Source organism: Sorex araneus, chromosome 6, assembly GCF_027595985.1.
Source record: "Sorex araneus isolate mSorAra2 chromosome 6, mSorAra2.pri, whole genome shotgun sequence".
Taxonomy (NCBI): domain Eukaryota; kingdom Metazoa; phylum Chordata; class Mammalia; order Eulipotyphla; family Soricidae; genus Sorex; species Sorex araneus.
Window position 1 is genome coordinate 137,231,667 of NC_073307.1, and position 23,083 is coordinate 137,254,749.

At 44.1% G+C, this 23,083-nt stretch overlaps 1 protein-coding gene across 3 annotated transcripts in view; it reads right to left on the reverse strand.

The window, feature by feature from the left end:
- PAMR1 (peptidase domain containing associated with muscle regeneration 1) overlaps positions 1 to 23,083 on the reverse strand; it is a 128,313-nt gene that overhangs the window by 14,874 nt on the left and 90,356 nt on the right. For all 3 annotated transcript variants that reach the window (XM_055141951.1, XM_055141950.1, XM_055141952.1), the window contains exons 5-6: positions 18,366 to 18,583; positions 17,069 to 17,176 (exon numbers count right to left, since the gene is read on the reverse strand). In XM_055141951.1, the coding sequence (XP_054997926.1) occupies positions 17,069 to 17,176; positions 18,366 to 18,583 (326 nt within the window). The remainder of the gene's footprint in view (positions 1 to 17,068; positions 17,177 to 18,365; positions 18,584 to 23,083) is intronic.

The following is a 23,083-nucleotide window of genomic DNA, read 5'->3' on the forward strand; positions in this document are numbered from 1 at the left end:
AAAAAATTGTAAGAACTACAAAGCAATGAATCATTTCCCATGTGTCATCTGGCAAGGTTGCCAATATTGGCTGAACGCCTGGTTTGTCCCCTCTCATTGCCCATAGGCCATGTGGTTAATGCTCTCAACAATGGTCTCTGTGTTTGGGGACCATGGACTCTGAGAAGTTTTCCTTGTGGGTGACTCTAAAACCCCATTTTAAGTGTCAAAAGGGAACTCTCACTAAATGAGCCCAAGACACTGAGATAGTGTCAGGCAGACTATGCACTTCTTGAAGCTTTAAGTGGGCCGAGAAAGCCCCAGTGCTTGTACTTCCAGGAACATGTGTATGATGTGGGTAGAGGAGAGAAAATCTACAGTAAGCCTGAGTTGAGATTTTCCTCCTTGGAGGTAAGTACTTCCAAGGTGCAATAAGTGTCTCATGATATGCTATGGGTAGAACTTCCAAACATCTCATACTATTACAGTTAAGGAGTGTTCTAAAGTCTGGGTGAGGCAATGGTGACAAAGCCTTGGGATAATTCAGGTCCTTAGTTTCCCTCATACCTCTCAGAGAGCCCGGCAAGCTACCGAGAGTATCCCACCCACACGGCAGAGCCTGGCAAGCTACCCGTGGCATATTTGATATGCCAAAAACAGTAACAATAGGTCTCATTCCCCTGACCCTGAAAGAGCCTCCAATCATTGGGAAATCAAGTAAGGAGAGGCTGCTAAAATCTCAGGGCTGAGTGTAATAGAGACATTACTGGTGCCCGCTCGAGTAAGTTGATGAACAGCACGATGACAGTGACACAGTTTCCCTCAAGAAGGAGACTCACGAAAGGAGAGAGAGTTAAAGAGGGAGGGAGGGAGAGAGAGACAGGGAGGAAGAGAGAGAGAGAGGAAGGGAGGAAGGGAGGGAGGGAGAGACAGGGAGGAAGAGAGAGAGGAAGGGAGGGAGGGAGGCAGGGAGGGAGGGAGGGAGGGAGGGAGAGAAGAAAAGTGTTTGCTGTAGAGGCAGGCTGGGGGGTGGGAGTGGCAAGAGGGAAAATGGGTACATTGGTGGTGGGAAGTGTTCACTGGTGAAGGGACAGATGTTGGAACATTGTATGACCTAAACCTAATCGTGAACAACTTTGTAACTGTATCTCATCATGATTCGATTTTTTAAAAATTTAATTTATAAAATAAATAAATAAAAGAAGACTCTAAAAGAAAACTTCAAGAGAAACTGACTCAGGATACACAAACAAATCTCCCTAAGGCTAAGGAACTCCTCCATATTTCTATTATTCTTCAGCATGTAGTCTTTAAAAATGTGAATATATAATACCAGGTCACACAGATACCTCTTATGCATTTTTTTTTTACTCCCAAATGCCAGACGACCTCTATTAAATTTATAACACACCTTCAATCCAACATCATCAGGTGGTGAGCTCTTTGGTTTAAAGTTATTGCTTAGGGAATTTCATCCCTAAGATGATGCTTCCAAGTTAAAATTTAAGGGTTTAATAGAAAGCAACAATATAGAGTTAAAATTCAAGTAAAATGTAGACAATGTCAATGGATTTATATAGGATCGAGATAGTGTTGTTACCTGACAATATTTAAAAACAATTATACTGGGCAAGAAGAAAGCTCTAGTGGTAGAGCACATGCCTAGTATGTTCAAAGCCCTATGTTCAACTCTGGTGCCATCGCACCCTTGAACAGTGCTGGATGTGGTCCTGGTGGTCCTTAAACAATTCTGGGCTCAAGCATTGACCTTTCAGGAATGTGCTGCCAGGTCAAGTAATACCATGGGAAGGCCCTCTAGATACCCTGTGCATTACTGGAAGTGGCTCTTATATATTTCTAAAAGTGCACTCCAATACTTTCAAAGAAATAAAAGATTGTGAACTTCACCTGGGCATAAAAACACTTTGAAAAATAACCAATAGGAAGCCAGAGAGATACTACTGGGATTAAGGTACTAGCCTTGCATGTGATCAACCTTGGTTTCATACAAGCACTATGGGTAATCCCTGGCAGTGTGGAGCTCAAGAAATACTGTATTCTCTGTGCCTGGTGCTCTGTGCCAGCCTGTTGACAAAGGATCAGTGGGAGGGGTCCCCAAGCTTCGTGAGTACCCCCTGGAAGCCCCTCAAATATATAAAATAAGCAACTGAGAAATCTCGAATTTGCAAGTTGCAGTAAGAGAAGTTAAAAACTCATTGGATAAATTCAGTGGCAAACAGATGAATTTTAGCAGTGTTAATAAATTTAGAGGTAACTTAGAATAAAGCCCAGGACACAAAGAGGAGAAAAATGTGCCAGAAACGACAGGGACCCTGAATTAAGTTTAATAAGTACATATAAGTGGCATTTCCAAAGAAGAAGGAAAGGAATAAAAACAACATATAAAGAGAGAATAGCTGAAATATTCCCAAATTGATAAAAGACATCAACCTCCAAATCCATGATATCCAAAGTCAGATAAAGATGATCAAAATCACAAATAGACATAGAAAACTGTTAAAATAAACACTAATATGCATATATAGTCATGACTTTTGTCTTGTCACATTTTTGCTTCTTCACAATGTTTTCAAGTTTTATAATCATAAAATATAATAAAAACCTGCTTATTGTTATTTTTATTGCTGTATCTGTTCTGATTATTTTTTAAAGTATTAGGCAAGACAGTTTGGTACTAAGTCTTCATATATAACCTAGCATTAAGTCTTCCTTACATGTTTACATGTTCCCAGCTTATCTCTACCTTGTGTAAATCTCTTTATCATCTTTCATAATCGTAAAGAAATCCATGCAAAAACTCAGATTTGAATTACTTGTCAGTAGACTCTGTTGGAAAGACAATGGCCTCTAGAATCAAACCAATATAAATTCACAAAATCATTTCATGCCCCCATGTCCAGAATTTGCATAAAGTAGGGATTCATTAGTGAGTGGAAGAGATGATAAAGAAATACATTTTTTTTCTTAGTAAATGGGAGCCTGGGAAGTTACTTAATTTCACCATGCCTTAACATATATACATATATATGCATATATATGTGTATATAATATTATAATATGGGCTAATAACACTTTTCTGGCTGGGCTGATTTTGAGAACTAATTGAATCAATACAGTCTCAACTCTTGTTTGACTTTATTTATAAGCACCGAACAGTCTTGAAAAATCAAATCCCCAAATGCATGTATCTTAAAGAAAAGCTCATAAACCCATAAGTAAATATAACAAAAGCCCCCTTTTGGGGTTCTATTCTACTGTAAAGAAAGATTTTACATTCTTTTCTAGCCTTTTGATAATTATCTGCTTGTGAAGGGTTTCAAGACTTGAGTCCTTTATGTTGATTCAGACTTCTGGGGCCACCATGGTTTCTGTACATTTGTCTCTCTTAATCCTACACAACGGGTTTTTAACAGTAAGTTTTTACATCAAACAGCCACTAGGCATAGTTCTGTGTTCTCTCACATTTGCATTTACTTCCTGACTGTTCCAAAGCTGGACACTCTCCTATAATGCTTTTGAAGAGAATTCTAAGACTTCCTCCAGCCATCCTTTTCTCTCCTAGTTTAGATATCCACCAGTAGGGTTCACAGACCATCTGCATCTTATCCGATCATCTCCCAGGGTTAGATTTCAAAGCTACCAACCCCCTATGGTCTCTCTCTTTTTTAGAAACTTTATATTTCCCACTGAGCAGATTCTGATTCTTTTCTGTCTGCTTTTTTAAAGGGCTTTATGATTCATTTATCCTCACTGGAATGGATGTTATCACACAAAACCAAGTGAGAATTTAAAATATCTGCACCTCTGACCTGGAAGGAGCATGAACTCATGATTTGCTCAGTAAAACGTTCCATGATTAATCATAAGTAGCACATTTCCCTGTCATTTTGGGGATTCATCCTGGGGACATAAACACATTCAGATCAGCACATCCTTATATGCTTCTCTGTGAACTGTAGTTGTGGGGTGGGGTGGGGGTTGCAATTATCTGAGATTCTATTTCAAATAAACCTTAAAAAAAATTCTCTCTTCAAGCTTAATTTCCTTTCGCCTTTCCTTTCCTGCATTGCTACTGTGTCCAGGGCCACACACTTGGTTGCAGTGTGCAGAAAATCACATCCTTGTTGTGGTACTGGGAGGCCCTAGGGTAGTGCCACCGGGATCATACACAATTTGGGGGCTATCTGGGTGTCAAATTCACAGCCCTAAGTCCGCAAGCAGGAGCGCTACCATGAGACCCCATTCTCGGGTCCCAGATTAATCTTCTTCAAAGATCTTCGCTACCTTGTCTGTCTTACTTGAAGAAACAGCATGTGTATGTTTGCATGCGTTTCTCTGTGTGTGGGGGGTGGGTGGGGTGTCTTACCAAGGAAGCCATTCTACAAAATAAATATGCTGACTTGTGATGGTTCCTGGAGTGAATACTTTGGAGACCAAATCCAGGAGCCCTGCCTCCTTCCACTTGCTCAGTTCCCTCAGGTGTTTGCTCTGAGAGCTGGCACCTGTGGCCTTCAAAGGACTATTCTTGGGCACCATCTCAGCCATAAGAAAGACATGTAGACTTTTGTCTCCTGTGCCCACCCCGGAGTTGTCTGCAGTCTCTGCTTGGTAGAGAAGGGAGTAAGAAAGCCCGACACAGTTCCTTTAGGGGCCATTTACACTCGCTGCGATACAGGGGATCAGGAGGAGTCTGGTTCAATTGTAAACACTCTGGTTGGACTTCAATTTTCCTCTTTTGCTCCCATCACCCTAAGTCCCTCACTGGATGACCCCAGAAACATGGCCTTCATCAAGTCACTAGGACCCAATGTTCATCATTTTGCAGTAAATAAATAAACCTGTCAGTTTGCAGGGTAACTAAACCTAGACAATCTTGCTGCTTCCTTAGACCCAGACAGCAGGGCTATTGGTGCCCTCCAGACTATAATTCCCAGGAGATCATAGAACAGTGTGATCCTAGAAGTCACTATCCAGAATTCTCCCCGAGGATTTTATGCTCTCTGTGTAAAGCCAGGGAGCTTTTTTTTTTTAACAGCTTTGGGGCACACAGTCAGCAAGGACTGAGATGGACTTTCTCAGTCGCCTAGATAGTGGGTCTTAGAGTTGGGTTTCAGTTCCTTAAAGCAAATAATGTCATTTCTTTTGCTCTCCTATCTGACAGGTACATTGAAAGTCACACTTGATGTAGCTGAGATGACAATGCCAGGTCTACTAGAAACAGTCACGGTGGTGGAGAATTAGGAACTATGTGAAGATATAAAGACATATTTAGAAAAAAGTGTTCTGTGCATACTGATAATTCCATTTATTATGTTCCCTAGTCAAATATGACACAGGTCTGTATTTTCCCCCAAATTTATCTTAAACGTTGTGGTTTACAAAGTTGTTATTCTTGCTAAAAGCATCAAAATTTGCTGAAGGATGATAGGCTAGGAGTTAAACTCTCCAGAAAGGCACATATCCAGGCAGAGCTGCAGGAGCATAGGGCTGGAAATCAGTTTGGTCATTATGCAAAGTCATCTCGTAAGCATAATAAAGTCTAACTACAGGGTGGGAGAATCTGTGCAGTGGGAGGACCCAGGCTTGCAGTTACAAAGCATTGGCTCAATCTCTAGCACCACAAAAAAGAACGGAGAAAAGAAAAGGTTCAGATACCTTTATTTATCAGGAGACAAAGAAGGGTCTAGTTTTTTTAAAAAAGAGTTATAATAATAATTATCTATTTCTGGGCTGGAGTGACAGCACAGCAGGTAGGGCATTTGCCTTGCACGTGGCTGACCCAGGTTCGAATCCCAGCATCCCATATGGTCTCCTGAGCACCGCCAGGGGTAATTCTTGAGTGCATGAGCCAGGAATGACCCCTGTGCATTGCCGGGTGTGACCCAAAAAAAAAGGAAAAAAAAGAAAATAATAATTATCTATTTCTTTTTGCTTGTTATTAGACCACACCCAGCAGTGCTCAGGGCTTACTCCTGGCTCTTGACTCAGGGGTCACTCCTGGCTAGGATCAGGAGACCATACAGGGTGCCAGGCACAAGGCAAGCATCCTACCCACTGTACTACCTCTCTGGTCCCTAAAAAAAGGATCACACTTCTATTATTTAAACTGATTCATCATCATCATCATGATCATCATCATCATTATCATCATCATCATCCCATTGATCGTCAATTTAGTCGAGCGGTCTCAGTAACATCTCCTTTCTTCCTATCTCTGAGATTTTAGAAGTCTCTCTTCACTCATCCTTTTCAAAGGTGCCACATTGGAGGCTCTTTCAGGGTCAGGGGAATGAGACCCATCATTGTTCTTGGTTTTGGCATATAAATACGCCATGGGGAGTTTGCAAGGCTCTCCCATTTGGGCAGGAAACTGGTAGCTTGCCAGGTTATCCCAGAGGGAGAAGTAGACTAAAAGATATCTAGGCTTCCGGGAGCTTGGTGTTATAGTCTCTGGATGTTGGCCATTGATGGGCTAACACGGTGCCAGGGGCAAGACTATGATTAATTGAGTTTTATGAAATTCAGTTGCATGAAAAACTAAGGAAAATTATGGTTTACCATCACCCATCTTTAAATAAAGAAAGAACTGGAGTTATAATAAAATGGACAACATTTGTATCTCCATGTGAACTTGTGTTCACTTGCATTTACTATGCATTCTGCTGTCCAGGAAACTCAGAATCTGAAATATTTGAGATGACTGCATCTTTACAAATGTTGAAGCTGAATTCTACTCACTCAACCCATCTATATATCTGTCTTCACTTACTCATATCCTGCTCTCAAATAATTCTGTTTAATTTAGTTACTTGTATTTACACCTTGATTTCAGAAATGGTTTGATGTTATTGACAAAATCACATAAAAATAAGTCATGGTATCATGGTATCATATTTTATATTAATGAAATATTCAAGATAGCCAGACAGTGACCTGAGCAAACACCCGGGTCAGAATACTATCCTGTTTTTTTAATACGAGCTGGATTTCAGAGCTGTGAGATTATCTAAGAATTCCAGCAAAGAAAACAGATCCAAAGTCAACAAAATTCATTACCTCATTACCTAGACGTGGGAGGCATTAGTGGAGAGGGGTGGATGGTGTTTGTATGAATTCCTAGCAAACCCTTGGGATCCATCCATTCTCACTCATCAGCAAAATCAAGGCAACAATTTGTGACAGAACTTAGGTTCTGTTCGGAAGAGGCATTAACTTTCATATTGGTGCTTAATTCATTCTGAAAACTGGCCTTAACAGGAGACCAAAACTAAGAGGCAATGATTGGACAGCTCTCATCTATCTCTACCTCCCTTTTTCCTGTTCAGTTGATGTTTGAGTTTGGTGCCTCTGGACCGAACTTGGTCTTTTACTCCTACAAAGGTCTTCCCCCAACCAGCAATCACAATAAGAAAGCCTCGTTTTATCCCTTTCCAGCCAATGAATGGAATCCTTTGCTCTGACCAGCGCTCCACCCCTCCCAGCGAGTTCTCCAGCCCTCTCTGGTGTGAATGAGAGTATCCACGTGAAATTATACTTGGATTGCACACACTGCTATTGATTCATCTGGCAGCAATTTGTAGACTGAGGCTTACAATTAGCTATTTGATCTTAATCAGTATTGTCCTTGGCCCCTGGTACACTGTCTTTCGGATACCACTTTTCCGGCGTTTGTGTGGCCTATTTAATTAGACAGTTAAAACTGCCTGTGCCTAAAGGAGACAGGTCAACTTTGAAAAATCTTCAGAAAGTCCTGCTCATTTGACCCATATTCAAAATTGAAGCTAACACATCCTCCCTTTGTAGAGTTGACAGGAACTGGTAGAAATTTAGCTAAACTCTGCCTAACAGATCTGCATGCCCCAAAGCACATCTGATTTCCCCAAATCTCAAGGTTCTGTGTCCGCCCTTTGGTGTGAGGGGGAAAGTGGGTAATAATAATAATACTCGGTCACTGGGAAAATGATTCCCCTGTGGTATTAATACTCAACTTTTTCAAATGCAAGTAGTGTGAAAACTGGGGGATTTTATATGTTTAGTCTTGGGGAGGAAGACAAGACCTTGCAGAAGAGTCTTGAGCTTCTGCATGGGGTAGAGCCGCAAGAGATTCTTAGTAATTTCATTACCACTGAGTATCATTCAGTCCTTCCTTATTCTTATCCCCATCATCACCATCACCAAAGACCTTCCCAGAAGTAACCAGGAACTGTGCAACAGGTGACATCCTCTATGTCAAAAACTGTAGTCTTTAGCACTGTTGTCCCATTGTTCATTGATTTGCTGAGCAGGCACCAGTTACGGCTCCGCTGTGAGACTTGTCATTACTGTTTTTGGCATATCGAATGTGCCACGGGTAGCTTGCCAGGCTCTGCCGTGTGGGTGGGATACTCTCGGTAGCTTGCCGGGCTCTCTGAGAGAGATGAAGGAATTGAACCTGGGTCGGCCGCATACAAGGCAAACACCCTACCTGCTGTGCTATCGCTCCAGCCATGTCAAAAACAAACCAAATAAATGGCTAAAAATTGAATTTTTCTCTTTCTGCAAAATAAAAGAAGGGAAATATACTGCCTAGCCCGTTCTTGTTGCTTCAGTGCCTAGTACCTAATAGAAAATATTGAGCGAGATGAATCTGTCAAGTGAATTGAGAATATTACCTACCCTATGGGGATGTTGTGACAATTGACAAAAGCAGAGTCTGGCCTGTATTTGAGAACAGAAAGAACAATAACTTGCTTTTTTTTATACTGTGCAATAATAAGAATGAATGAATGCCCTGGATTAAGTAAAGAGGAAGCTTTATCTTCTAACGCAGGGTAAGTAACTGGTAGCAAATGACTCACAAGGCAGGAACCTTTAAGGAAAAGTAGAACTGGGTGTGGGGGGGTTTATGGCCTCTGCCAAGGAGCTGGAGGTTCATCTCAGGGTCTGTGATGCCACAGATATTTGCTTTCATCAGGGGTTCATTATGCTTTGCTTCATGTTTTTCTATTCTGCATCCTCTTGATTCTCTCTTCCACAGGCAGGCAGCCCACTCTGCTCTTTTTTAAAAGAATTTTTTATTAGAGAATCACTGTGATGTACAATTGCAAACTTATGAACTTTTGTGTTTGCATTTCACTCATACAGTGATTGTTCACCCATCCCTCCACCAGTGCCCATTCACCTCCACCAATGATCCTAGTATTGCTCTCACCACCCCCACCCCATCCCCCACCACCCCATGTTGCCTCTGCAGCAGGGCATTCCCTTTTGTTCTCTCTCCTTTTGGGTGTCGGAGTTCGAAATAGAGGTATTGAGTGGCCTTCATGTTCTGTCTATAGTCTACTTTCAGTTCGCATCTTCTAACCTGAATGGGTCCTCCCAACATCCTCTACTACATGTTCTCTTCTCTATCTGAGCTGCCTTTCCCCCCAGCATGTAAGGCCAGTTTCTAAGCTGTGGGTCCTTATCTCTACTATCCTTGGGTGTAAGTCTCCCACTCTGTTATTTTATATTCCACAGATAAGTGCGATCCACTCTGCTCTTAAGAAGAATCAAAGTACAACCTCCCTCCTGCACTAAGTCCAGTATCAGTGACCTCGTCTACCCAAGCATTGGTCAAGTGGAGGATTGGCAAGGTGCAGGCAAGTGAAAGCAGGTTCTTGGTCAAAAAACAATGGCACTGGCCCTTCCACACTGGTGGGCACTCCAGTCCTTAACTCTTAGAGGTAGTGGAGCAGGAAAGCTGATGACAGGGTACCCTCTGTCTTCTTATTAATTGGCTGGCACGCAGTCCATCACAAAAACAATTGCATACTACCAAAATGTCATCCTTTTCTGCCAACTCCCAGGCATCCTTCTCTGAGTGAAGTATCCAAGTGTGTTGGGTATGTGGCAACAAGTCCACGGAACCCAGCAAGGCTAAAGAACTCAATCAATGGGGACTCAGGTTCACCCCATAAGGAATGATGCAAAGGAAAAAGAAAACCTCTCTTTCAAAATTCTAAAAATAGTAAAATACCTTCCTAACTCTACAAGGGCAGCTTCTACTGTGATAGTTTTTGCCTTTCACATCTAAATCCAAATGGAAGCCATCTTTCAAATTATGCCCAGGGCTGTTAGGGATTCACTTCCACAGCAGGCAGTCAAAGGGAGAAGGGGGGCTGAAGTGTAAGGAGTGAGAGAAGTCAGGGGTCTGCCAGCTAAGGGTCTTTGGGGGCTCCACCCTTCTCTGAAGACTGTAGCTTACCATGTGCCTTCAGGTAACAGCCCTGGATTTTTCAGGCCCATTTTTCATGGAACTTTTTCCTAAAACTTCTCAAGTAAGATTGCTGATTTTCTTTTTTGGTCTTGTCCTTCTAGCATCTTTTTTCTTCTTTTTTTGGGGTCACACCCGGTGATGGACAGGGGTTACTCCTGGCTTTGCACTCAGGAATTACTCCTGGCGGTGCTCAGGGGACCATATGGGATGCTGGGATTCGAACCTGGGTTGGCCGCGTGCAAGGCAAACGCTCTACCCGCTCTGCTATTGCTCCAGCCCCTGGTCTTGTCCTAATAAAATACATGAGTCCTCACCTACACCTGATCATCAGGGGATCCCATGCAGTCTCCCCCGGTTAAATGATACCTTTTTTCCCCCATAGGACCATATTCAGTAGTGCATGTCTAAAGGTTCAGTGCTTGGAACCTGATAGTGGTCCTCATGGGAACATGTGGGACTGAGGATGGATGAGGCGCTGGGATAGAGCTCAGGGACTCATACATTCTACATATGTACTCTACCACCTGAGTCCCAGTATACTCAGTCTCTACATAAGGGAGTTTTGACAAAATCCCATGAGAAAAAGAGGGACTAAAAGGATAATATGATGCTCTGGAGCTTCCAAATTCTGTTTTTCTGAATGAAGGCCAGGAGGACTTGTCCATGGATGAAAGTTTGTCACAAGTGGGGAGAAAGGGGAGAAGGCAGCTAGGACAGAGAAGGGCACTATGACAATGACAGTTGGAAATGATCACTCTGGACAAGAATTGAGTGCTAAAAGAAGGTAAAGGGATACACATGATAACCTTAAAGTGCCTGTACCACAAACCATAATGACCAAAAGGGGAGAAAGAGAGAGAGAGAAAGGGAGAGGAGAGAGAAAAGAGAAGAGAGAAGAGAAAGGGGAGAGAAGAAGAGAAAGGGGAGAGAGAAAAGAGGAAAGAGAGAGAGGAGAGAAAGGAGAGAGAAAGAAGAGAGAGGGAGAGAAAGAGAGAGAGATGTCTCTCATAGAAGCATACTGAGGGAAGGGAGGTAGAAGGAGGACATTGGTGGTAGAAAATGTACACTGGTGAAAGGACAGGTGTTGGAACATTGTATGACTGAAACCCAACCGTGGACAACTTGCAACTATTTATCTCACAGTTTATTTTATAATAATAAAAAATATCGGGTTCTTCTGACATTCTTCTTCTTATCATTTCTAACTGCCCCTTGGATCATCCTGGGTTTGGGGTTCTTCATTCACCACCTTCAATGTGAGCAAACCTTCTTCTGCGACCCAGGATTCTTTTATGACACTCATAGAAACAATGTCTGTTGAAGTCAGATCTTTTTTCTCCTGTCTGCAGGCTCAGTGTTAGCAGTACTCATATCTGGCACTGATTCGGGAAGAGTGGCCCACAGGGGAAGTACAGAAGGTCTGGAAAGCATTTTCTCACACCCTGGGATCCTCAGAGAGTTAGCCATATGACTAGCACAAAGGTTAGTCATCATCTTTGTGACACTAGTGCTGTTTGTCCTTGCTTCTTTGGCAGCCAGTGGGGAATCCCCTGTTTTTATAAGACTTTTAGATGGTCACAACCTAGGTCAGTAGTAGAAATAATGATGGTTCCTCTAATAGTTTATTTAGAGCATCCTCATTTCAGCCCCACAAATGCCCCCTCGCCCCAAAAAAGGATTTTGTTTTTTTCCTGGACATTCTCAGTAGAGAAACTGAGACTCATAGGAGGTAAATGACTGTCTCAAGGTCACCTAGAGCATCAACTGCAGGTTCAGAGTCAAACCAGGTCTGTCTTCCTGAGTTCAGAGTTCAGGAGCATGACCCCAGGACACACCAAGGTTCAGGTCCGGACAAGCCTTCAGCACAGTCACAAACACAGGGACAATTCCCTTCATTACAAGGCCTCCACTAAGAGTGCTCAGAACAGTGCGTGTGGACCCCACCAATCTCACAGCCCTTGGCTGATCAGCCTTGAGGGGAGAAAGGGCCATGGACCCTGGGGCTCAGCAAAGTCTCAGTGGAGCAGCATTAACATTTCCAGAAAACACCCCAAGCTGCGAATCACTTATTCTTCTGAAGAAGGCGGCCACTCCTTTGAAGCTGGAGTATAAAGTGTGCTTCTCAGGCTGCCTCTTTTCTGCTTGGACCTTGGGCCAGGCTCGCAGGAAACCTTCTGATGCTCCTGAACCCCAATGAACCCAGAGTCGCCATTCTTCTCTAATTGGGGGAAACCGATTTGTTTTGTTCCCAAGCGCGTCAGAGTCTGCAGTGGGGGCATTGTGGCCCAAGATTCAGTCCATTTCATCGCCCTTCATTAGAATGCAGGGGGGCAAACCCTGGCATCGTCAACTGGGCCAGAGGAACAAAGGCAACATGGAAATTGGAGCAGGCAAAGACTCCCTCCCTCTCCACTTTTTCAAAACAAGATTCCGACCATTTACTGGAGAACTTATTGTGTCCTTGTGTCCCATACAAAGAAACAGGAAACTTCAGAGGAAAAAAAGGGGGCCCCTATTTCTTACATGGTGGCCCGGGACGGTCGGGGTGGCTTAGGGGTGTTGTCAGGAGGCTAGCCTGGCAAGCTGAGGAGGGGCCACTTCCTTTTTTTTTTTTCTCTCAGAGGAGGTCACCTGCAAACGGGGAGGACGTCTTTCATCCCAGGGAGACAACCCAGAGAGAGGCCGGGGGTAGGCTTCACTCTCTCCAAGAGAACAAGACAAACCTGCCCCTCCATGTCTGAAGGGCAATCTCCCCTCAGACCAATGAAATGCCTCTGAGAAGAAATCTGCTTCTGGTTTGTCCAGGATAGACCTAGTTTCTGAGTGCTGAATGGCAAGTCCCTGTTTGAGGACTTGTATTCAGAATGGCTCATCTTGAGAAGTGGAAAATCCTTCCACTACAGACCACTCTGAAATGAGTTCAATCCGTGCATAATTGAACTAACGTTATGTACATTTGCACAATGAAATACTCAGCAATAGTCATTTCAAATGAGGGTAGTTCAACAGCATGAAGCTGAAAAAAAAAATATCCAGGATATGGACACTGAAAAAAAATTGAAAACTCCTATGTATTCTCTAATACATACTTTTGTTTAAGACAAAGTATTCTTATTTTTGCAGGACTGCCACTTGGGCCACATACCTCATTAATGTGGGGCCGTCTACATCACAGTTAAGTAACTCTCAAAGCACTGATGCCAGTAGCAGTATCTCTCTCCCCAGTAATGACAACCCACGTTGCATCCAGACAACTGCCAGGTGTCCCCCTGGGAGAGGGACAGGGGCAAAATCTCTCAGAGTAGAGAACCACTAGCTTAAAACTGACATCTAGATAACTAGATTCGTACATCATAGAAAAATATCTGGAAGGATTATAAGGTGTGAGCAGTGTTTCTGCTGGGAAACAAAATCAATGTTCCTTTTAGATTTTATGCAATTCTGTGCTATTTTCACGAGTCTGTGTTTCTCCTGTAATTAAGTAGAAAAGCCATTTCGATTCTGCTCCCTTGCACAGACATACTCACACAAGAAAGAAAGTGAAGAGGAGAGTCGATCCCAAGAGATTGGGATAATCAGGATTCTCTGAGGAAAAGAATGACAGGCGGGCCTTCCTAGGGAGGGGAGATCCTCAAGAGGATTCCATAATGAGACACAATGGTATAAACAAAGTGCATCAATCAATCAGCTGAAGTCTTACCAAGCTGTGTGGCAAAAACAATGCATATGAGCCAAGGACCAGTGGCATGAAAGGTGGGATCCTGGGCTCTGACTTGGAATTCAATAGGAAGTCATGTTTATAGTTTATATTCTTTTTTTTAAAATTATGCTTGTTTGGTTTGATTTCTGGGTATAATAATAATGCTGAGAAATTCATTTTGGACTCAAAATATTCATAAATATTCTTGTTACAACGTTTGGACCAATTCTTCTTTGCACTGTACCCCAAACCTGCTTACCACAATTAGACTATTGCATATTTGATATTTTACTTCTCTTTGTTTTGCCAAAGTTAATAATAGTCCTGATATTATGCAATTAGTTCATAAAGAAACCAAACCAGCCTTCCTTCCTCCCTTCCTTCTTTCTTCCCTCCCTCCTTCCTTCCTTCCTTCCTTCCTTCCTTCCTTCCTTCCTTCCTTCCTTCCTTCCTTCCTTCCTTCCTTCCTTCCTTCCTTTCTTTCCTTCTTTCTTTCCTCGATCCCTCCCTCCCTCCCTTCCTTCCTCTCCTCAAAAATATAAAACTCAGGACCTGACATTAGTAAATACTCCAGTATCACTCTCCATACAGGTTTTTGACCCTAGAGAGTCTGCCTTACGCCTAACACAGCAGGCGTCAGTGAGGCTAGAAGCACAGACCAGAGTATCATTTTGTAAGTAACTGGCATAGTCGCACTCACCCCCTCAGCTGAGTCAAAGCCAATGGACACACAGGGACCTCCCACCTGAACTGTGGATCGCATAGTTTTTAAGGAAACATCTGAAATACTAATTTTTTAAAAAGTGTATGAAACTAGAACATGATTTGACTAGGCGCCTTAGAGGTTGTAACAAACACCTACATGTGCTGCTGGAGTGTCTGGGAGCTTGTCAAAGGTTCAGCTGGTGTTCTGCCCTTGGGTACTTTCACTGTTCCATGGATCCCTTTTGTCCCCACACCTACCCCAGTCAATGATGACTTCATTCTAATAACCTGCACCTTCAATCCCTTGGACTGTTAAAGATGCCTCCATGGAAAGCCAGGTATGGCTCTCTAATTGTCCCAGGTAGCCATTAGCCAATGGCTGAATACAGGAATGGAATCCCAGCTGGCTTGTCTTAGAACCAGGCACACTCTGAGATATACTGACATGGCAGTTCCCCTGCCACACCCTTATCAGCTTCTCCTGGGAGCAAGTTCAGAAGACACCACCTGCAAACACCCCTATATCTCAGGACCTGCTCCTGGGAGCCCTGCCTTGCTCCTTTTATGTCTTTTCTTTGTTTATCCCCAAATTTTTATTTCTTCTTCCACACCTATCACTAGGACTGGAGCAAAAGCACAGCGGTAGGGCGTTCATCTCATGCGGCCGACCCATGCTCGATTCCTCCGCCCCTCTCGGAGAGCCTAGCAAGCTTCCGAGAGTATTGCGCCCGCACAGCAGAGCCTGGCAAGCTACCCATGGTGTATTCGATATGCCAAAAACCAGTAACATTAAGTCTCACAATGAGAGACATTACTGGTGCCCGCTCAAACAAATCGATGAGCAACAGGATGACAGTGACAGTGACACCTATCACTGAGATAGCTGATAGCTACAGTCCATGGTCCCTGGCAAAGTCTCACACTCCTGTTAGAACACACATCGTATCCGAGATTTTTGTTTCCCAAAGTCTCTTGGTAGATGGTTTTTGCTCAGAGTTTTGAAGTTCCCCTCTGCCGATGGGCGTGGTTCTGGGCACTACATAGCCGATCCTGATGTGGTGTTTGCAGATCTCTTGTCAAATGATTTTTTTCCCTGCCACACACGTGTTTTATACTCAGCAGATTCTAGTTTCTCTGGCAAAAGTTTGAATCTAATATCAGAGAGGAGTCATGTCCTGCCTTTCAAAACCATCAATTCAAAACTTTGCCTGCTTCCTAGTGGCTCATTTCTTTGACTTGTTTATTTGATTGACCTGGGTTGTAGAGGGTTATTTGTGACTAGTTTTAAACTTTTATCTGCAAGAACTAGAGAAACTGGGTGTTGCAGGGGGATGGCCTGGACATGGTCCAGGCATGAAGGGTTATCGCGGGGGAAGGGAGAAAATATGAGTTGGTCAGAGTTTTAGGGAGGTCTTTCCCTGAAAGTCGTGTCTGAGGATGTCCATCACTGAAAAGATTTCTTTCCTTTCTGACTCCTATTCTGCCCCACATGTTGAAATCTCAACTCACCCCAGGCCTCCACAAGAATTGAAGATGCTTGGAAGTTATCTCACCAACTCAGATCAGCTCCTTCAGAGAAGGAGAAGTATTTCCAGAACGCAAATTCACAGTGTTCCCTCAATAAATGTTGCAGATACACCTAATGTTGTCCATATGTACTATTCACACAATGATCGTGTAATTCATCATCCAACTCAGGATGCTTCTATGCATGAGAAAGTGCCATTCATAATGATGCCCAGACAAAATGCTTACACCGGCTCTGTCCCTAGGAAGCTAGAGCTCACGGTCACCTAGCCCATTTATGGTCCTCAGTGCAAGATTTTATTCATTTATTTTTTTGTTTGGTTGCTGGGCTTCAAGTTTGGGGGCTATACTTAGCAATGCTTAGGGCTTACTCCTGGCTTTGTGCCCAGGGATCACTCCTGGAGGTGTTCAGGAGAACATATGTGGTGCTGGGGTTCTAACTGGAGTCAACCACAAGCAATAAAGCCCCTTTACCCTTATGCTACCTGTCCGGCCCCCCAGGACAGGATTTCGGATTGTGCAACAATACTCCGGAGTCTATGCATGAAGACTTTGGAGTACAACAAAATCCAGATCTTTAGATGGACAGTAGAGTTTTAAACTCTGAATCACAAGACTTTATGATAGTGGCTTCCTGTGTCAGTCCTGTCTCAGGGTACTTGAGGCCATTGGAAACATTTGGGAGGTATTTTCAGCAGGTGAAGACTGAATAGAACAATGGGCAGTTCCAGACATCCCGATTCAGAATGCCCTGACACCCCTTTCAGACAGTGTTCCCCTAGGCACCATCTTGGACAAGCCGTCCTAATACCAGCAAACAACAGAGCCAAGGAGTCCCCTGGCCTCTCTCCCCACCAGCTCCGCATGCCACTGAACACCCGCTCTGGAGAGGCACTCACCACTTTCACAGCGCTGCCCGGTATAGCCTGCCAAGCAGGCACACCTGTAAGATCCAGTTTGGTCAAGGAGACAAGTGCCATCATGGAAGCACGGGGAAGAAGAACAAGCTGCAAGAGATAAAGCAATTGCCATCAGCACAGCCTGGCAGCAAGTCAACTTTCTCAGGAGTCCAGTCTGTCACCACCAAAGTCTTCTCAAGATGCCTGTAGATAACCACCAAGAAATGGTATGGGGTGAAGGTGCTTTGCTTTGCAAACAGCCGATCCTGATTTGATCCCCAGAACTGCATGGCACCAAAAACAGTCTTTGAGTAGCACCAGGTGTGGCCCCAACTCTCAGTGCTCCCCCACCCCCACCCAAATTTTACTTCTCTCAGTGAATTCATGCTATTGATTTTTTATGAAGTCATTGGGTATTTCTGAAGGCCCCAGAAGTAGGCTTTGCCAAGGTCTGAGAATGCAGAGCTGTCTGGACAACTGAGGCGCTGAGGAATCCTCAGGACACCTTGGCAGTTCCTAGGGCCTCCAGGGCTGCATCCAGTTTTGAGGCCCGTGTGGTGACAGGGATCGAGCCAGGGTTGGCCACATGCAAGACATGCACCTTAACCCCTGGACTGTCTCTTCTGCCCCTCCCAGGGCCTTTTGAAAGAAGAAGCTACGGGCATTCCCTTCTTGATTAGAAAACTAAGACCAGTGAACTAGAAGAATTTAACCCAAGGTCACAAGTTTAATTTGAGATTCCAAAAGAAAACTCTTCACCTGAGAGGACAACTGTGAGCCTGGGGACAAGTCCCTGTGTCCACCCTCACAACTGTGTGACCTGAGACAAGTGACCGATCTCTTTGTAGTCCCATGTGGGGACAAGGGAAATACTTTCCATTTGTCATACAATGTTCGAGCACCCATCCCTCCACCAGTGCCCATTCTCCATCACCAATGTTGCCAGTATCCCAGTATTCCTCTCCCCTTCCCACCTCCTGTCTCTGTGACAGGCACATTATCCACCCCCCCACTTTCTCTCAGGTGTTATGGTTTGCAATACAGGTACTAAGCAGCCATCATGTTTGGTCCATAGCCTACTTTCAGCATGCATCTCCCATCCCAAGCGAGTGCTCCAACCATCATGAAACATCCTTTACTGTTTCCTCTTTCTTCCTCACAGCACAGGTTGCCCCTGAGAACCCAGCCTGTGAAGTCTGGACCATAAGGCTGAGCTGGGAGAGAGAGTGGGTGTACGGAATTGAGAGGTTTACCTGGGGCACAAACAAAGCAAGAGCTTTCTCTGCAGACTCTTTACCTGTGATCTCCTCAAACACAGCATGGAAGCCATCAAAGTTCTTAGAACCATCAGAATGGAAGAGGAGATGGAGGGAGGAGCTACTGCTTCGGATGGGAGCAGGGCACTCGTTGCCACAGAAACGTTTGATGATCTGGCTGTCACTGTTGTCCCCGTCACGGACCTCGACATAGTCATATTGGCACATGTAGTCAAACTCCAGGCTCAGCATGACGAACCTGTGGGTGGTGGAGGGGGGGGATGAGGACAGGAAACAGGTGAGTCTGGGGCCCTAGCAAGTTCATGGTCAAAGAGCAAACAGGTTCTAGACTAGAAATAGGGGGGGGGGGGGCAATGGCCTCGTGTCCTTGAGGATGAACCTGCAGGACTGCACTCAGGGTTTCTTTGAATGGAGGAATGTGTGTGAATATGACTATGTGAATGTGTGTGTGAGCATGTGTGTGTGAGTGTGTCTACACACTCAAATGCATATGTTTGATTCGGAGAATCTATGCACAAGGTGGTGGAGAGACAGTACAGTGGGTAAGGTACTTGCTTTACATGCGCCTGACCCAGGTTCCATCCCCAACATCCCATTTAATCCCCAGAACAATGCCAAGAGTGACTCCGGAGTGCAGAGCCAGGGGTAAACCCTGAGAATTATCAGACGTGACGCCAAAACATAAAAAGGAAAAGAGAATCTCTGCAGGAGTGAGCCCCTTCCCAGTCTGCATCTCTTGCCTGCATCTGCTTGACTAGTCTCAAAGGAACTCCTCTGCTTTCTAAAGGCTGACCCTGTTTGCTCCATGATGTGTGCACATGTCTTTATTTCTCCTATTTATCTCCTTGGTGAGTCTGAGTTTACGGGCACTTGGCTAAACTGGAAAGCCCTTTAGGACAAAGAATAGCTGTCTTCTTTCCATCTGCACAGAGTATGTAGTAGCAGCTGATGGAGAAAGATGGAGAGATGCTGAACTAGGACTCTGAGGAAATGACTGAGTATCATTTGACCATTCAAGACTGAAAAAGGTTGATGCTGCAAGACCAAGTGAAAACAACAAATCTCTCTACACCCTTCTGCTTGACTGAAGTAGATGGAATACTGTAATCGTACAATGATGGAACATTGTACAATGATAGAACATTATAATTCTCTTCAGAGCAACAATAGCTTTCAGCCCAGAGAGGAGATAAGGCAGCAAGCTGCCTATCAGAGCTTCAGAGTGTGAGAGAGGAAATCTGGAATTTGGAAATATTGGGATGTGTCAGAATAAATAGGCAGAAGCTCCAAAAATCTCAATTACACCAGATAAGGAAAGAGCCAAATGTGTTCTGGCTACATCCCTGGACAGGAAAAAAAAAAGATCAAAGACATTTGTTCTCCTTGTTAATTGCCGCATTATTAATAATAGTCAAAATCTGGAGACAACCCAAGCATCCAAGAACAGATGACTGGATAAAGAAATGGCGATGTATGTGTACAGTGGAATACTACTCAGCAATAAAAAGACCAAATCACTTGGCTGGAATTGGAAGGTATCATGCTGAGTAAAGTCAGCCAGAAGGAGAGAGACAGGTATAGAGTTATCTGTCTCATGTGTGGAATATAAAAACCCATAGTAAGGAGACAACAAATGGCCCAAAGCAACAGAATCTAAGAACTTGTCTATAGATTAGGGCTTACCAGGGCAGTACAATGTGGGGAGTGGGATAGGGATGGTTAATTGGGGGATGGAGGTGGGGAGGGACACTGAGAAAATGAAGGAGGGAAATGGGTTCTGCAGAGTTAAGTGTTGGAATGTTGTGGGCACAAAACTCTGCCCAGTATTCTAAAATGGTGGCTATCAAGGTGGCTAAAGTAAATAATATTTTTTAAAAAGAAGAGAGAAGACAACACCAGAGAATACTCTAGGCCCTAAACCAAGCCGATATCACTAAGGTGCCCCAAATGGAGCAGGTGCAGCCTCCCCGCCTTCTCCAGTTGGAATCCCGGTGACCATGAGCTTCTACAAGCATGGCTTAGGTATGTGGGGAACAGGACTATTTCTCTGAACCGAGTGACCGCATAAGCAACCTCTCGACCTTTTCTGATACACAAAGTGAGCAATGGAAAATAGATGGTCTAGCATCTGCCCCTAGAAGGCAGGCTTGAATGCTGGTGGGAATATCCAAGCAAAATATAATGCCCAAAACTATAGAGAGAGTATCTGAACAATCATCTGCCGTAGAGGCAGGGTAAGGATGGAAATGGAAAAGGAGGGGATAATGGGGATATTGGTGGTGTAAAGTTTGCACCGGTGGAGGGATGAGTGATCAATCATTGTATTTATGAATATCAAACATGTGGCTTTTGGCAGAAATGCATCTGGAATATGCATTAGGTTTCCGACGCTGGACCACTCCAGGTGGGAATGGGTTTCCCCTGGTGGCTTGGTTGCTGCCACCATTTTCCAGAGGCCTAGGGACAGCCAGGGAGGGGCCTGAAGTGATGAGGAATGCTGGGGCTGGAGCAATAGCACAGCGGATAGGTCGTTTGCCTTGCACGTGGCCAACCCGGGTTCGATTCCCAGCATCCCATATAGTCCCCTGAGCACCGCCAGGGGTGATTCCTGAGTGCAGTGCCAGGAGTAAACCCCTGTGCATCACCAGGTGTGACCCAAGAGATAAAAAAAAGAGTGATGAGGAATGCGGGGCCTCATGGGATGGGGGCGGAGCTGGCCCTTCCACCACCCCCCCCCCCCACGCCTCTAAGAGACCCTGAGTTGCCGCCCACGAACAAGCCCTCTGGCTGCTGATCGAGCTGCTTATCTGCCATGATCCCAGAGACTCAGAAACAAAGTTTGGAACATAGAGGCTTTTGGCAGAAATCTTTCTAGATTTAATTATTAAAACTTCCACACCTCATCATATGCAATTCATAATCAGCAATAGAAAACAAACTGTCTAATGTTGCCTTTTCAGCAGAGCTGAGCGTTAGGGTAAAATCCCAAATAATAGTGGTGGGTTTGGTGTTGAAATGTTGAATGTAATCAAAGTAGAGAGAGAGTAATGTGGAAATCGTCTCCACACAGGTAGGGGGAGGGTGAATGATGGGGGGGATACAGGGGGTTTTGGTGGTGGAAAATGTGCACTGGTGAAGGGTCAGGTGTTGCATCATTGTTTGACTGAGACTTAAACCAAAAACTCTAACTGCTCTCACGGTGTTCCAATAAAAAATGAAAGACAGAGACAGAAAGATGAAAGAAAGAAAGAAAGAAAGAAAGAAAGAAAGAAAGAAAGAAAGAAAGAAAGAAAGAAAGAAAGAAAGAAAGAAAGAAAGAAAGAAAGAAAGAAAGAAAGAAAGAGAAAGAGAGAGAGAAAGAGAGAAAGAAAGAAAGAAAGAAAGAGAAAGAGAGAGAGAGAGAAAGAGAGAAAGAAAGAAAGAAAGAAAGAAAGAAAGAAAGAAAGAAAGAAAGAAAGAAAGAAAGAAAGAAAGAAAGAAAGAAAGAAAGAAAGAAAGAAAGAAAGAAGAAAAAAGAACCCAATTTGCCACTACAAAAATGGAACTGCAAGGTATCATGCTGAGCGAAGTCAGCCAGAAGGGAAAGAGACAGATACAGAAGGATCTCTTTCATGAGTGGGTGATAAAGAAGCACAGTAGCAAATAACTGATGTCCAAAGGTAACAGCACCTGAGAACTGGTCTACCAAACTGAGTTCACCACGGTAGGGAGATGGTGCAGGGATTCAGGCTTTCCGGATGATCCTGAGAAAATAGCGGATGGAAGCAGACATTCTGTGGAAGATGTGGGATCGGAACATTGTATCCATAAACCCCTACCACTAACAAAACCGTAAATCACAGTGATTGAAAACTTTTTTGTTTGTTTGTTTTGAGGTCACACCTGGCGATGCTCAGGGATTACTCCAGGCTCTACATTCAGGAATCACTCCTGGTGGAGCTCAGGTGACCATATGGGATGCCTGGGATTGAGGGACTTGAACTCAAAAACTGAGCATATGCTAGACCTGGACTTTATCATTTGTGCTAACTTCCTGGTACTTATTTACAAAAATGTTACGCCAAGACCTTTTAGGGGCATGATCCCTATGAGCCCTACTCTATGCTCTAACATTTCAGAAGATGCCTGATGTCACATCCAAGGACACACTACTTACTCCCTGTGACTTTAAGAAATCTACCTTCACAGGACTTTGGCAGATGTTTGAGAAAGCAGGAGGTCCAGGCCAGCGGCCAGCAGAGACCAGTGCTCTCTGCAACTGAAGGAGACCACGCCATTTGTACCGACATCCCTGCAGCCATTCACTCCTTCAGCAACCACGGGCTGCAGACCTGGGCTGGGCTACACACTGTTCTAGGTTCTGAAAGCATGGCAGGAAGCCAAGCTAACCGCCTGCTTTCACCAAGTCAGAAATGGGTAGGGGGACTGGAGCGATAGCACAGCGGGTAAGGTGTTTGCCTTTCATGCAGCCAACCCGGGTTCAATTCTTAGTATCCCATATGGTGTCCTGAGCACTGCCAGGAGTAATTCCTGAGTGCAAAGCCAGGAGTAATCCCTGAGCATTGCCGGGTGTGACCCAAAAAGCCCCCCCAAAAATGGGTAGGAGTGATCATGTCATGAATAGATTTATAAAAATGTATCTCATGGTGAGTCAAATAAAGAAAATGGGTAGGCATGGAATTTTGGGTTTTTTAAAACAAATTATTAAATTTAATACTAAATAATATTTATAACATAA